Below are 15,939 nucleotides of genomic sequence, written 5' to 3'. Positions count from 1 at the left end.
TGCCAGATGGAGCCACACGAAATAAGGCAGCGGCTTCTGCCTACATCCCCCTCCAGTACACACATTTAAAAGAAAAAGATGTTAAAAAACCAATCATCAAAAAATGTCTCACAAGGATGTGTATTGTGAGGGTAAAATCCTACCACCACCACCCTATATGTGAAGGGTTTTTTTTAGCGGGGGCGGGGAAGTTCTTCCCACTTTCCAGAAATCTTCGCCCACTTCAGCTGTGAAGCTCACCAAATGTCACCATCTCGCAGAGTTACTGAGAGACTAAAAAGTCATTCTTTGGCATGAAATTCAAATGCCTAAACAGAAAAACCAAGGGGAAGGACACACAGAGACGGGGCGTCAGTCTTGTTTGTTTCAGGGTGGCTTGTTGTGACACGTGAATCTAGCTAGGTTTCCTCGATGAGGTTTTTAACCATGCACAAGCCACCTTGAGAACCCATGGTTTGTTGTTGGGTTGTCCAGGGTGGCTAATTTTCAGAGTGGCTTGTTGTGACATGTGAACCCAGTGTGACGGCTTGTGTGTGGCTTGTTGGGAAGGGCTACAGAGATGCCTGGCAAGAGTGGTGAAAAACCCTGTTGCTCCTCATGATCTCGCCTACCAAACAACACTGGTGGGCACTGCGCTTCAGCAAATGTGTGCAAATCTCCCCAAAAGTTTTTGTTTTTTTTAAATAATGTTATATTTGCACACATTTTCCCGAAGGTAAAAAACAACCACCTGCTGCATATGTGCAAATCTCCCTGAAGGTGAAAAAAAATATCTACAGAATAAACCCTACTCATTTGCGCTCATTACCGAAGTAGCCGAGTAGGCTGCTGACATGTGCCACAAAGGCCCCTGCGATGTGTGCCGCCAGAAGGACAACTAAGGGGGGCAACAAGCCATGGCAAGACACAGAGTGCCTGATCGTCTGTCAGGAGTAATGTGGGTTAGCAAGTGAACAACCAACCCACCATAGCTTATTTTCAGGGTGGCTTATTGTGATGTGCGAACCAGCCCAGAGTGGCACCAATGCAGGCAAGTAGGACAGAAGAGAAAATAAGTGCCCCTCCAAACAAAGATGCTTCTTCCCACCCTTCATCTATCTGGGGGCGGCGGGAGGAGGAGTTTGCTATAAGAGGGATATTCCACAGTAGCACACAACACGGTATGGGGTGCTTGAGTCACTCCTTGTAAATCTCAGTTTTTATTAAAAAAAAAAGAAAAAGAAAGAAGAGGAAGTTCCTAGTTCTCATGACTGCAGAGATCTGCTTGAAAGCATGGTGGGCAACACCTGACAAAATATCCCAGACAGAGATATTTTGTGCTTCCAGACAGAGGGCTCCTAGTGCTAGCAATCAAGAAGATGTTGTGCATCAGTTCTGTCTTCATTTTTCCTTAATGGGGTTTCCATGTTAAGGAAAGAGACGGAGGTCGTGGTGGATAAACAGGGGAGGTTTATGAGTGGAAGGTGACATCGTCAGGACTCCCTGTAAACGCACAGTTCTGCAGTCAACATGCGGGGTGATTTCCCTGCCAGACGGGGGAGAGTCTGGTATAACTGGCACGTCATTTTTGTCTTGTTTTGCAGTTCACAGGTTATGTTACTCATGCCACAGTGTCCCATTTAAATGCCACTGCTTGGATGCAAGGAAAGGAACTGTCAATGCAGAAAGTGAGGGTGAAGTGTGAGGCAGACAGCTGTCACCATCACTAGTTAACCTCTCCTGAGAACGGGCTAATGAGAAGACGATACATTCTTGAAACATTTAACCTCCATGGCTATGTTACAACAGCATTAGCTGCAGAGAGCTAGTTCCTGGCTGCCAAAACAGTAAGCCCTTCTTGAGTGGGGCATATGTGAGCTTTAGCCTCTCCTCGCAAAGAGTTTTCTCCCTCTCTAACCAAGAACTGGAAGACATACGAGTCAGGATCCCAATTCATACTGCATGTGCTACTAATTTTACTTACGGCAAACATATACTAAACTGTGCACAGGGGAAGGGAAGACGGGGGTTTATACTAGAACAGTTTCTTAGGACATTCCCAGGCCTTTGCTTTTACGCTCCCATAAACACATCGCTTTCAGCCCCTGCACCGCAATCCGTCCTTGGAACAGCCTCTTCAGGTCTCCCTCTGGTGGCTCTCAAGAACAACGTCCTGCCTGGCGGCCTCTCCAACTTCTCCTGCTTTGGTACTCACACAGAGGAAGCAGCTTCTCCTGTTCCTCCTCCCATTATCAGCTCTGGCTTTGGCTCTGGCTTCTGAGGTGTGGGAGCCTTGCACGGAGGATCCGGGGGTCTCACTGGAGGACGTGTTATCACTGGTTTCTCTCCAGGTGATCGTGCTTTAATGAAGCCTTCGTACTCACCTGAGTTGAAAAGTTACAAATCAGTCATGAAATGTGATGGTAATAGAAGAACAAGAAGAAGCAGAGGTACCAACAACCTTGCAGCGGAAAGTAGAATTTGGGGTACAATACCATGTTTGAAATTAACACATATTTTCTTGTATAGGAAGGAAGAGATGCAAGTGTCAAAAACATGGAAAGGATAAACAAGTTTTTTCCTCTACTAGGCAAAGTTGAGGGGATTATATATAAACACTTGGGTTGACATAATGATTTATCGTCATCGTTGGGACTGATTATCCACGGATGTGGGCTGAGGTGCCATCAATATGCAAATGACACCCAGGTCTGCCACTCCTTTTTCTCTAGTATAGGAGGGGTAGCTAACATAAGAAGAGACATGCTGGATCAGACCAAAGGTCTGGCTTAAGTTCAGTTGATGCTCTGAACCAGCGTTTGGGCAGAGTGCCTCAAATTTGGTAAGTGCTGTGCACTGATTACACACAAAGTAGTATCTGCCTGCAAGCTTACCTGTATCAACCTGCCTACACTCTGAGGTCACCCTTGGGGGCCCTACCTGTGTACCCACTGGTGCAAGCAATTCAGTTGGTGGACATGAGAGGGGCTTTTCTGTGGTGGCCTCATGTTTATCAAATCTATCCCAATGGAGGTTCTTATGGCCCCATCACTGCAAGCCTTCTGTTTTGTGTTGCTTTTTCTTGACGTGTATATGATGCTGCTGTAGTTCGATCCGGTGCTAATTATTTTATCTAATTTCATGATACTGTGTTGAGTTGGATGCTGCAATTTATTTGTTAACCATTCTGCTATTTCATTGTTGACATTTATTGCTGTTTTTGTGCTGTCTCTTACATTGTGTTTTTGATGTTTTCTGGTTATTTTGTTGTGATTGTATATTTACAAGATGGAAGCTGCCTTGTGGGGGCTTGGCCTATAAATTTATATATGGCACCTTATAAATAATTTAAATGGATACATACATACAATCTAAAAGACATGAAACAAAAGGGGAAAAAAAAGGGATGGGGAAAGAAGAGGAAAACAATTAAACCCAGGAACTATTTCTTAAAGCTACATAAGCCCTCTTTCGGCATTCTCCAGAATATGTGAGGGCTAAAACTGGGGACAAGGATGGGAGTGGGCACACTGGCCCCACCCCAATGTCCTTGTGCTGATAAAGCAGAGCCCCTGATCACACAGGGAGATCTACTCACACTCGAACACGAGGACAAGTTCCCTGCAGACCTTGACACGCAGCACGGAAAAGCTGGGGCTCTGAGGGGGGCAAGGCCAGCATGTGTCTTCACTGTTAGCCCTTTGGAATTCCAGGGAATGCCTGAACAGGGCAGTAGTTCTTATGATAATCAGCTTGAATGGAAAGTGGGAAACAGTTCAGGGAGGGGAGGGACCAAATGACAGCTGGCCTCTGAGCTGAGCCAATGGAGTGGGCCCTGCTGCTGCATCTCTCTCTCTCTGCTGCAGCTAGATGGAATGGCTACTTATAAATAAATGCCATTTGAGGGAGAAGAGGATCCAAATGGTGGCTGTTCTATCAGCTGAGCCGATGGAGTGGGCCCTGCTGTACTGTCTCTTCCTCATGTGTTCTGTTCTACAGTTTGTGCTGATACAGTGATATTTCTCAAATTATTTCATAATAAATATTTCATATTTCAGTATCCAGCTGGATCTGGGAAGTCTCAACAGTAAATATTTGTGTTTCTGCACTATCCCTGTCAAGTTCTTGGCATAGGACACCCACCACGGCGACCAAAGCTGTTTCCATCCCAAAATCAGCCCTAAATACAGACTGGAAAGGATCGAAATAATCAGCTTCATTCCAAATAGCCTGGAGTTGTGTTGCCGCCACACACTCTAAGACCCTATCTCTTAGACAAATAGAAAAGTGGATGGCTCAAAGCCCTTAAAGCTTTACTCATCCTTCATTCTAGTCTATCCAGTTTTGGAGCATGTACAACTTCGATCTTCCAGGTTTAAATGAGACATTATCCTATAACACTGAGCTTCTGAGGGATACTAGACCTCACTCATGTTGGGCAACAGCAGATGTAGATACTGTACGTAAATAGAGAGCTGTTGCGGTCAAAACTGAGGGGACTGGGTGAAAATGGTTCACACTAACGTAGATTGCCTCCAAGACAATACTGGTGCTGAACGAAGATATATTAATGTTAAAAATGAGTTTATAACGCATCATTATATTCTAGTAACATAATGGAGACCTTCGGTACTCTCATTTCTGAATGTGTAGACAAAATTAAATGATTCCTCTCAAATCATATATAGAAAGCATCATTCCAACGAATTCCATTTATGAGAGATTATCTTTCTTGGACCGCAAACAGATGTACAGAACATTTCTCCTCCAGCATACACAGAGGGACTAAAGCCCAGTGGTAGAACACGTGCTTTGCATATAGATGGTCCACAGTTCAATCCCCAGCTACAGTCTTTGTGTAAAGTTGCTTAGATGCCCCGTGGAATGAGGTACCCCTATGATGTGGCCTTGGTAGATTATAGCAAATTACACCGTCTTCTAATTGCAGCAGATGACAGGCTACCATTTGCATTAGTGTGGAGTTTTTTTCCTGCTGTGTGCTGCAGCCCAAACGCCTTCGGCAGTATTGATGGAGTGCACTTGCAGATTCTCTTCTGATGGAGGAAATGTCAAAAAAAAGGGGGGGGGCTAAAGACTCCATCAGGTGCAGGGGAGGAAAGACACAATCCACCCATGTTCCTCTATAACAAGGATTTGCTTACATATCAAGGATTTACAGATCTGTTCATTTGCCACAGATCCCTCTGTAGCAATTTAACTATTTGCATAAAAATCCCAACAGCAGTCTGGAAGAAAGTAAAATGAAATCAACCACTTTCTACACTGGAGGCAAAGCCAGAACTAGTATTTCCTTGTCAAAATGTTCATTCTTCAACTTCAACCTTAGAAGTCATTTGTTCCAGCAGGGAGCTCAGTAAGAAATGGAACAGAAAACAGCACATGCCTAGACTCCCTGATCTGATTCAGATGTGAATGATTCTCTACGTGAATGACCTGCAGTGAGACTTGGGAGTGATGCATTTCTCTCTCCTACTTTTTTGCACACCAGGAGGAGGAGTTTGGAAGCATCCACTTGCAGTTGTAAATTAATCACAAGTTTCCTGTGACATTCAAACTGGGGGAACTCTGGTTTGTTTTCTGAAACCATGGTTTGATCCTGGCTTGTTCTCCCTAGTACAACTGTCCAAGCATACTACTTGAAAATCCCATAGGTCTTGTCTTAACCACTTGAGGAGAAACCAAACATCACAGTCTGCTGGGAACTGTATTCAAAATGTTTGTCCACTGTCAGGTAATGAAAAATGTTTAGATTATGTCTCAGTTATTCCAAAAAGAAACGTCACTCTGCTTTTGATGAAGCTCTGTCTGAAGCAGCACAGGGAGTGTCTGTTGCGTTGATTACAACAATGATACCTGTAGGGCCTGTCAAATAGGCTCTGAGTCAGCAGGCAACAGTGCAGACAGACCAGAGCCACTGACAATGCATGGAGATCAACATTTCAGTAATTCAGGTATTCGTCAGGAAACTATTACTGGTGCATCCTGACTGGGCCTGCATTCTAAATGGTTGCCATTCACTTCTTTGAAATGGCTACAGATAATGTTTTGACATGCATCCAAGTCAAAACCCAGAACAATTGGATTGATACTAAACAGAAAACAAAATTTTTAACAAAGAATATGAATGTTCATGAAAAAAAAAGTTGATGGATAAGACTGGCTTCCAAATTGAAAAGAAAGTAAAATATTAGGGAGTCTTTTTGACAAATATGAATTGTATGCTTTTTCAAAATAACTATGTTAAAGTGTGGAATGAAATTAAACAAGACCTATTAAAATGGGAAAAAATTACAGCTATCACTTTTGGGAAGAACTGCAACGATTAAAATGAATGTATTACCTCGAATGTTATTTTTGTTTCAAATGATACCCATTATTACATCGGATTTACCTTTTAAGCAGTGGCAGAGAGATATAACGAAGTTTATATGGCAAGCAAAAAACCCAAGAGTTAAAATAAAAACTTTACAAGATGCAAAGGAAAGAAGTGGCTTGGGATTACCAGATTTTAAAATCTCTTTTTCTGCCTGCTGCTTGATGTGGATGAAGGAATGGGTGACATTGAAAAATAGAAGACTTTTAGAACTAGAAGGACATGAATTGAGATACGGGTGGCATGGTTATTTGTGGTATGATAAAACAAAAGTGAATGTAGATTTTAATAATCATTATATAAGAAGGGCTGTATTAAGAATTTGGAATAAATATAAATTAAGGTTTTATCAAAGAACACCATGTTGGATATCTTCACAAGAAGCAATGGATAGAAGAGAATTTGATAGCACGCATAAATGGATAAGATATAATGATTTGCTGGAATTGTCACAAGGGGAATATAAATTAAAATCAAGGGAAAACTTATTGGAAGAAGGTCATGTCTGCCAGTGGTTTTCATATTTGCAAATTAAAGAAAGGTTTAAAATAGATGAGAAAAATGGTGGATTTGAACAAACAGAATCTGAGTCTGAAACAGCACTGTGTACAAATGATGAACATGTTATGGCTGAACTGTATAAATTACTGTTAAGGTATGAGACAGAGGATGAACAAGTAAAAGATGGTATGATAAAATGGGCACAAATTGTTGGTCGTAATATATCAATGGAAGAGTGGGAAAGTATGTGGGGAAAAGATCTAAAATGTACTTTATCTACAAGTCTTAAAGAGAATTTTTAGAAGATGATGTATAGATGGTATATGTCACCGTTTAAACTGTCTGAAATGTATAAGGGTGTTTCTGAAAAACGTTGGAAATGTGAAGATCAAGATGGAACGTTTTATCATTTAGGGTGGACTTGTAAAAAAGCTAAAATATTTTGAAAACGAATACAGTCTTTAGCTCAAAGAATATTAAAGAGTACTATAGAATTAAAGCCAGAAACTTTTTTATTGGGACTAACAAATAAACACGTAAAAGAGAAGGGGGGAACCTTCTTTCTCTACATGAGAACGGCTGCAAGGTTATTTACTGTATGCACAAAAGTGGAAGAATGAAACAATACCAGCTGTGCGCGAGTGGATCATGAAAACGATGGAGCTGGCAGAGATGGTAAAACTTGCTATTATAATTAAAGGAGGATCAACAACTAAATTTATGTTAGATTGGAAACCTTTTTATAGAATCTGTACAAGAAATAGAGAGAAATGATATCTATGTATGTGGATTCTGAACTTTGAGATAGTTGATTCTCTTTTTTCTGTTGTTGTTAAAATTAGGAGAAAGGAGATAATGTCTGTGAACTCAATGTATGATATACAACTAAGATAAGAAGTAGAGAATAATAATAAGCATTTGTTGTGTAAGAGAAGCCAAAGGTAGATATCTTACAATCCTAAGAGATATTTTAGTGTATGTGTATTGTGTGTTTATGTTGTTGTTATTTTCTTTTTAAAAAATAAAATTATTATATAAAAAACACAACTGGATTGATACCACCTCAATGGGACAGGACCCCCATACCCCATCCTACCCCTCTACTGTCAGTGGATACAGGCTACTTCTTACAGGTAAGTATGGTTTATTCCAGGAAGGAAGTGCAGATAAGTCCTTGGTCTGTAGCTCAGCTAAGGATGTTGGAGAACTCTGCAAGGGATTCAAATGAGTTCAGATTTCTATAAATCTGACTGGTGGATTACACAGTGGACTGGCTTTTTCTGAGTCACATGGATTCCACGGAGTTGTGGACCAGTATTTCGGAGGGGGGGGGGATTTGTGCTAATTCACATTAGTGCACTAATCTGGATTACTTAATGCACATTAGCAATAATGCGCATTTGCACAAGTGTGAATTGGTGCTAATGTGAATTAGAACAAAAGTAGAATGAAAGTAGAATGAAATTCTGGTAAAAAAAAAATTGAATTCAGTCAATGAGAGGATGACAAAATGAAAGACACCCGACAGTCTGCATAACAGAGAAGTACATCCCTAACCTCGACCCCAGTGTTTTCACTGGCACATGCATCTCCTTTGCTTTGAAGTCTCCTGTTGCTCTTCTCTCCTTAAACATGTGGTGGTGGTGGGGAGTTCCTGCTGAGTGGCTCCCCATTCCTTGCTCTGTGCTCCCTCAGCGATTCGGCCTCCACTGGTGTCCTTGGCTGCCTCCATTTTCAGCCTCCTTGCCTACTCCCAGGGCCCAGGTAAAGCTCCAGTTCCCATGCTGCTGTATATTCTCCCCCAAACCTCCCGGTAGCCCTCTTGTTTCTGGGATGGCCCCACTGCCTCCATTGTCTCTGCTTGCCCTCTGGTCCAGAACTCTCCCCAAGCGCCTCTTATCTTGGAAATGCCAGGGGCGGGGTGGGGGAGCCAAGTGGCTGAGGCTGCTGGAGGTGGGCACCCTCCTTCCTTCAAAGCCCACCCCTCCCACGAAACGTTTTGGCTTCATCCCTTGGCCTGCTCCGCAAATAAAAAAAACAAGCCTAAGCATGACTAACTGCAGAGGTGCACATCCATCAGGTTACCCTTCCCACCCTCTGTTCTCTACTGCAACTTCTGAAATTTAGGCTGTAGGCTGTGGGCAGGGAACGGTCTGTTTTTGGCTTATTTGTAGACCACCATGTTTGTGGAAGGTGCTAGATTAATAAATGACAAGAAACAAAAGTTGCCTCAACTGAGTAGTTATAACAGACACTTGCAGGCACCAAAGGTACATCAGCAAACCTTGGTGCCCGGACTAAGGGCCAGTTCACACATGCATGGTTTCAGTTCTGTAAATCGGAACTTTCATGTGTGAAGGAGCCATCACTCTGCATCTGCCCAGCACAGCCAGAACTTGCACCTATAGGCTAGAGAGGCAATTCCAGAATCTGAGATCACAGGACGGGTACACCTAACTGCAAAGTTTTGCATATAGTCATACAGCAACTCAAAGGCTTGGTTCAGATGCAATGCTCTTCCATAGTGTGGCCTTACGAGAATGAGCCCACACAAGCCTCAAGCTTGTGCGCTTTCTCTCCACACCCCCCACGCCCACGCCCCCATTCCATCAGAGCTGCGAGAAGGAGTTTGGAAATGTTTGCTTCTGTTTTTGACTAAGCACAGCTTGTTACAATATCTGAACCCAGATAAATCGTGGTTAGTTTTACATATGGCTTCCTAAAACAAGCCAACTTCAAACTGTTTATTTATGCATTTATGAAGCTGCCTTGGTTTAGTAAATTATAGTTAAGATTAACCACAGTTTAGGGTTTATCAAAAATAAGTGTGGAACCTTCCAATCTCTTACTCATGGCTGCACCAGAGGAGGAAAGAGGAGGGGGCCCAAGGCTCACATAAACTCTTCTTGTAACACCAAACCATAGCTTAAGAGCATATCTAAGCAGGACAGAAGGGGTGCCCGTTTATATTTCTCTAAAAAAGAAGGTATACATTTTAAGCACACTAGAAATACATGCATATAAAAAGTTAAATGGAAACAATTGCAAAGGTCCTCCCTGCCCTCCCTTTTGTGACTCAAACCTCTGAGGCAATGTTTACTTGGAAACTAAACTGGCCGCCTTGATATTTTAAATAGTTCATTGCCCCAGCATAGGCAGAGGGTAGAAATGTACTTCACAGAGGCAGAGGCAGTAGTTCAAAGAACTGATGCATTATCCTTAAAACAAAAACAAATGGTTCTCATTAAGCACTAATTCTTTCCTGCTCTAGCCCTCTTCCCTCACTGACCAAGTCCCTCAATTCTACTGAATCTACCTCGTTTTCCCTCCAGTCATTTCTACCTGTCTAGAGAACTCGCGTCACTTTCTAGCAATTCCTCTCCCGGCCTTCTAAAGGGTGGGGCATTATACTAGCACTATACTAGAGAAATCCGAACCAGTCTGCTGAATTTCCTGCACAAATCTGAGGAATGTTGAACAAAGTTGGGAAGGGGGGGGGGGAGGCTTCATATATTATGGTGAGATCCAGCTTGTAACTACATCAGGTAATTTAGAAAGAAAAGGTTCAAAGTAGGCCAATCTTTGGTTCTGAGCACTATCAGTGGGCTACGTTTGGTTAATAATGCTGAGCATTCTTGCTTCTTAAAAAAGAAATGTTTCTAGCCCTCATCATTATATAAGTTTGGAAATGTGACAGCACAAATAAGGAGGTATGTACAGACATATGTTTTTCCACTGTAGTGTTTTCCAAGTCTTCATACTGTATCTTTTTCCAAGCAGGGATAACAGCTGCTTGTCGGGGAGAGCCTTTGGCAGGAATACAACCCAAGGGGGAGGGGTTAAGAAGCCCCTTTCCCCTGCTCAGCTTTTATCCTTCAAATTCCACCTCAGCAGCTGCATTGTGTTAAAAAAAGAGCAGCCCCTAAGAGGAGCCCCTAAGGTGAAGCCCAGAGGTACATGGAGTTCCACCCTGGCTCACGGTGTTTTTCTGATGTACACCATGTCATTCTCCTGCCAAGTTACAGTTGACAGTGCTGTGGCCAGGCGCCCAGAAGACAAACATGGCATTAGAGGCTGTGGGAGAGAGTTCCGGGCATAAGGCCCAGCAAGGGGGAAAGGGCATAACAGTTCAAGGAAGCTGGAGACTTTTGCGACCTCGAGTTAAAAGACCACAGAAAAAAACTATGAATAGGAAAGAAGGGCAGAGGTATGAGGCTGGGCAAAACCATACAGACTTCTAGAAGTACAAGGAGCTTGCGTGGATGCAGAAGGGGATGGGTGAGGAACCTGGGCAAAATAGCATGAGAAACTGGCACCAGCTCTCCAGGGATGACGGTTGAGGCCAGCAGCTGGCACCCAACATGGTGGCACCTGCTTTTCCTCCCAGACGTACAGATTCAGAAATGAGAAGTGCGCTCTGTGTGTGGTGAACACCATTCTAGAATGCAACTGAATGCAGATCGTACTGCTGGGACAAGGAGGGGCAAGGACCTTCCATATTTAATATACCTGGGTGTGCAACAAGCACACATATAAAAGAAGAGGCAGACTCACCCTCCTTGCAACATATCCCAGGTCTTGGCGCAGGCCTCTTTGAATGGAGGGTGGAGGCCTTGAGAGTGCTGGTCACAAGCACGACGCCATTGGCCGCCTTGTTGGAGAGTCTCGTTCCGCCGTCCTGGAGCCTGGACACCAGCCTCCCCACGTCCACCTCAGCACACTGCTCCGGCTTGCTCTCTGAGCTGGGCCTCCCAGGATCGAGCTCTCCTGTCTTCTGCAAAGGCAGCCTGCTGCGCTGGAGCGGCTTGGGGGCTTCTGTGCAGCTGGGGAAGGTGGTGCCATTAGCAGTGGGGCTGCGGCCATCCTCTGCTAAAGGGAACCCAAGAATAATCATGGATTACAAGTCCTGAGATACACACACGCCAGTTCCCAGTCTTTCTGCAAAAGACAACTGGTATGTTCCCGACTAACCTTGCAAAGCTAGGGCTAAGCTTCACGCTACACTAAATGCCTTCTTTTACTGTCATGTGACCATGCAGGGCCCTGGTCTGAACCACTATTTATTTAGTTCACCTTTCTTCCATTGTGAAACTCCAGGTGGCTACATGCGGTTCCCAGGGGGTCTCCCCTCCAGGCACTGACCAGACCCAGTCCTGCTTAGCTTCAGCAAGGTGGCTGCCTCATGTGCCTTCAGACTATGCCCTGGATCATGACCACCGCCTCGCAGGGGTGGGGAGGTCAAGCCTTCCAACTCAGCCACTTTTTTCTTTAAATTTGTGCCCCCCTCTCCCCACCCAGCCTGGGGGCTTTCAGTGGCATTGATCAGGCCAGGACTCATTCCCTCGCTCTGGATATTTTTCTAGTGGGTGTCTTGCTTGGATCTCTGGGTTGCCGGCCAGCCACTTGGCTCTCACGGGAAGCAGTTTCACGGCAAGCTGTTCCTATGACTTAGCATGAAGCCATCATCTGTTTGTGATGCAGGTCGTAGCGCAATGCCTCTTGGCTAGCTCTGCAATTCAGCTGCTGAGCTAAATAAACCATTTTGGTGACCCTCGAACATATTTACTGGTGTCAATTACTTTGCACCCACACATGCACGAAAGCCCTGCTCCCAGGACACACACCCTTCGTTTAATGCTCAACATCAGCAAGATCTGAGGAAGATGCATCCTGAGCTTTTCAGCCGGGATCCAAGAGCTGCTTAGGCTGATACAAGGGGCTGAGCCTGCATTTTTACACAGCCCTCTTTGCCCAACATAAACAGAGCTTTTGCCTTAGCGAAGGCACGGCTGCCATGCTCACCTTGCTTGCCTCTCACAACAGTTGAATGCATTAATTAAATGCAAACGCAGCGCTCTGGTGCAACCCACGTGAGAGGCAGGGGAGACCAAGGAGGTGCCTGCAAGATCAGCTCAACTCACCTTCACTCTCTTCCACAGAACCTCCGAAGAAGACAGGCCTCTCCCTGAGAGGGCGCTTGGAGATGGTGATGGGCTTGTGCCTTCGCGTGGTCACCCGTGGAGGTGGCACTGGTGGCACAGCACTGTCCTCAGGGGCCCCGGAATATATCTGGTGGAGAAAAAGCATTAAGGAGCATGTGATCCTATGGCTTCACTTGAACCTCTTCCCTGCTGCTGAACATCAACACTTCCTAATAACAAGCCAATTATGGTGAAACGATGGTTTCTGGATTGTCTGCAACTTTCATTCGTCAAACAGGCTGCAATTACGTTGAGAAGCTAAGAGAAAATATGCTCAGGAGCAACAAAGAGATCTTAATTGAGAACATAAGAAGAGCCCTGCTACAGGCCCATCTGTAAAGTATCTCCCACAAACAGATGCCTCTGGAAGCCCAGAAGAAGGGCAGGAGGCAGGAGCCCTCTTCTCCCATCGTTGAACCCCACACCTGGCACGCCCCTGCGTATGGTTACAAAAGCTCTCCTCTTGCATGAATGTGTCTCCTCCTCTCTTAAAGCCACCTGGGCGATCTGCCATCACCACACCTTGTGGCAGGAGAACTCCATGCATCCCGTAACGCTTCACTCTTACCTGCCCTAAGTCTCCTGCCAGTTTAGATTCATCAGTTAACCCTGATGAATTTTGGGCTTGTGCCCTCCCTCCTCCCCTTCCTAGTCTGTGCACGAGGGGAGGAAATCAGAAGCTTCCATTTCTGGATTTTGGCAAACCAAGTTTACTGTTTCATTTAGACCTGACAAATGATGGTTTGCACAACCCAGGACAGCCATATACAGTTTGATCCTGGTGTAGTGTTCTGTCTGAATGTAGCCATTGACTGGAAAATGCATGAAAATGTTACCATAAAAATATTTGCCAGCTTAGCAACAAAGAGTTGTGTTATCATAGAATCATTAAGACCATTGAGTCCAACCCCCTGCTCAATGCAGGAATCCAATTCAGAGCATCCCTGACAGATGGCTGTCCAGCTTTACCTTGAATGCCTCCAGTGTGGGAGAGCCCACCACCGCTCTAGGTCTCGAGAGAGGTTTTTCCCCAGCCTCACCCAGAGGTGCTGGGAATTGAACCTGGGACCATCTGCATGCAAAGCAGGGGCTATACCAGAGCTACGGCCTGATAATCTGCTGAGAATCTAGGAAGCTGCCTTTTACAGAGCCAGGCCCTTGGTCCTCTAGCCCAGTATGTCAATGCTGACTAGCAGCAGCGGCTCCCCAGGGCTTCGGACAGGGTTCTTTTCAGACCTCCCCGGAGATGCTGGGGACTGACCCAGGGGCCTTCTGCATGCAAACCCGGGGCTCGACTCCTGAGCTACGGCCCCTCCCCTTACATCCCGGGCTGGCAACTCTTTTTCTTGGATGGTCACTCTAAAAAGGTAGAGGGTCAAAACTCTACCCTGCCTCTCTGCAAAATAAGCTGCTGCTCAGTCCTGTTGTTAGGGATTCTGTTCATCTACATCCCTTTTGCTTCCAGAACTGGCAGATGCAGGGCCAAAAGGCACCAAACAGTATTAGGCCCAGGGGCTGCCAGTTGCTAACCTCTCAGGGTTTGGGTTTGTTTGTTTTACCTACAGGGGCGTGCCATATAAACCTTGACTGGCTAGAGCCTCAATCAGCCTTCCCTAACTTGGCTGCCTTCAGATTCATTGCACTGCAACTCCCATGTATGTTTCCCTCTTTCCCAATTCGTGGCAGCCTGATATTGTCACGACCTTTCATTATCTCCCCTAAAAGAGGTTAAACAGCAACAAAGAGCTCCATTTCCAGCTTTAGGTTAGGGGGAAGATTTCAACAGAAGGGAGGCAAGATTCACAGGAATGTTCAAAGGCTTTCTGATCAAGTTTAAATTAAATTAAACAAGTGGAGCATGTTATAAAATGTGGTAATATTTGTTAAAATACCTCATAAGATGTAGATGTGGTCCTAAGAAATAATGACTTACAGTCTGAAATTGGGCATGTGGGCTTTTGATAATGTATCTATCACATTGTATCCCATCCTTCTTCCAAGAAGCTCAGACACTTTACTTCTCTGAACTAAATTTTCTCCCAAAGGCAGCACTGGAGTACGTTTAATGCACTTTTGTTTGCGGCTTTTATTAGATTTACTCCCGCCTGACCCATGTCTAGTGGGTGCACCTTCTTGGCATGCTACACAGCTGAAGGTGATCATCCCAGGTACTGTGTCTTCTTGTACATTAGCTTAGATTTTTCAAGATCCTTAATAGAGATGTGTCAGGGTGGAAACTGAGCCCATAGAACCCCTGAGCAGTTCTGATTCTGAGGAGGAACAGCAATCCGTGGGAGAGGAGTCCACTCATCCCTCACAGGCACAGCAGCTGGCAGAGATTCCTCCTGCCAGCATTCCTGGGATAGATAGTGACCCTGGCAGCGAGAGAGTGCTGGAGGGTGGCTTGCTGGACGCTCGACAGCGACGCGGGAGCAACGACAGTTAGAGGGCGCGGAATGGAGGCGTAGCGCCCATTTGGCGTGCAAGCAACGGTCGCGTCCCGTGGACCCAAGGGAAAGAGGGAGGAACTCTCCCTAGCCCATAAGTTCAGGGTCTGCAAGTGATTCTCCTTTAAATGGGGACCAACTGCCTAACCTGGAGCATAGGCTACTCTGCTGTTCCTTGCTTAGTTGCTGGTGATTAGCATCTGAAAGAGTCATTAAGTTGTAAAAGGATTAAAGCCTTGAAAAGAATCCTTTTGTCTGTGTCTTGAGTTGGCTATTGGAGTAGACTGAAAGAGGCCACCAGGGCACTCCTGACAAAATGAATCTCTATGCAGGACTGCAGGCAAAGTCTTCCTGTGTCTCCCTGCATCAGTCTTCCCAACTTGGCGCCATCCAGACGCATTGACCTGCCAGTGGCCATGCTGGCTGAGAATTCTGGAAGTTGGAGTTCAGCACATGTAGAGTGCACCAGGTTGGGAAAGGCTGCCCTACATCAAGAGGCAGTGTGGCGCAGTGGTTAGAGTGCTGGACTGGGACTTGGGAGGCCTGAGTTCTAGCGCCCGCTCAGCCATGAAGCTCACTAGGTAACTTTGGGGCAGACTCTCAGCCTAATCTACCCCACAGGGCTGTTGTGAAGATA

The 15,939-nt window shown here is 45.1% G+C and overlaps 1 protein-coding gene across 2 annotated transcripts in view; it reads right to left on the bottom strand.

The window, feature by feature from the left end:
• OPHN1 (oligophrenin 1) overlaps positions 1-15,939 on the bottom strand; it is a 159,559-nt gene that overhangs the window by 3,822 nt on the left and 139,798 nt on the right. The window contains exons 19-21 of one of the 2 annotated variants that reach the window (XM_084814265.1): positions 12,796-12,943; positions 11,429-11,743; positions 2,195-2,363 (exon numbers count right to left, since the gene is read on the bottom strand). In XM_084814265.1, the coding sequence (XP_084670391.1) occupies positions 2,195-2,363; positions 11,429-11,743; positions 12,796-12,943 (632 nt within the window). The remainder of the gene's footprint in view (positions 1-2,194; positions 2,364-11,428; positions 11,744-12,795; positions 12,944-15,939) is intronic. The other variant, XM_084814266.1, reaches the window with a different exon arrangement.

The sequence above is a fragment of the Heloderma suspectum genome, chromosome 9, assembly GCF_057233095.1.
Source record: "Heloderma suspectum isolate Gila_16-S chromosome 9, 16-S_ref, whole genome shotgun sequence".
Lineage (NCBI taxonomy): Eukaryota > Metazoa > Chordata > Lepidosauria > Squamata > Helodermatidae > Heloderma > Heloderma suspectum.
Note: the sequence above shows the minus strand (reverse complement) of the source record. Positions and strands in the feature narration are given on the sequence as shown.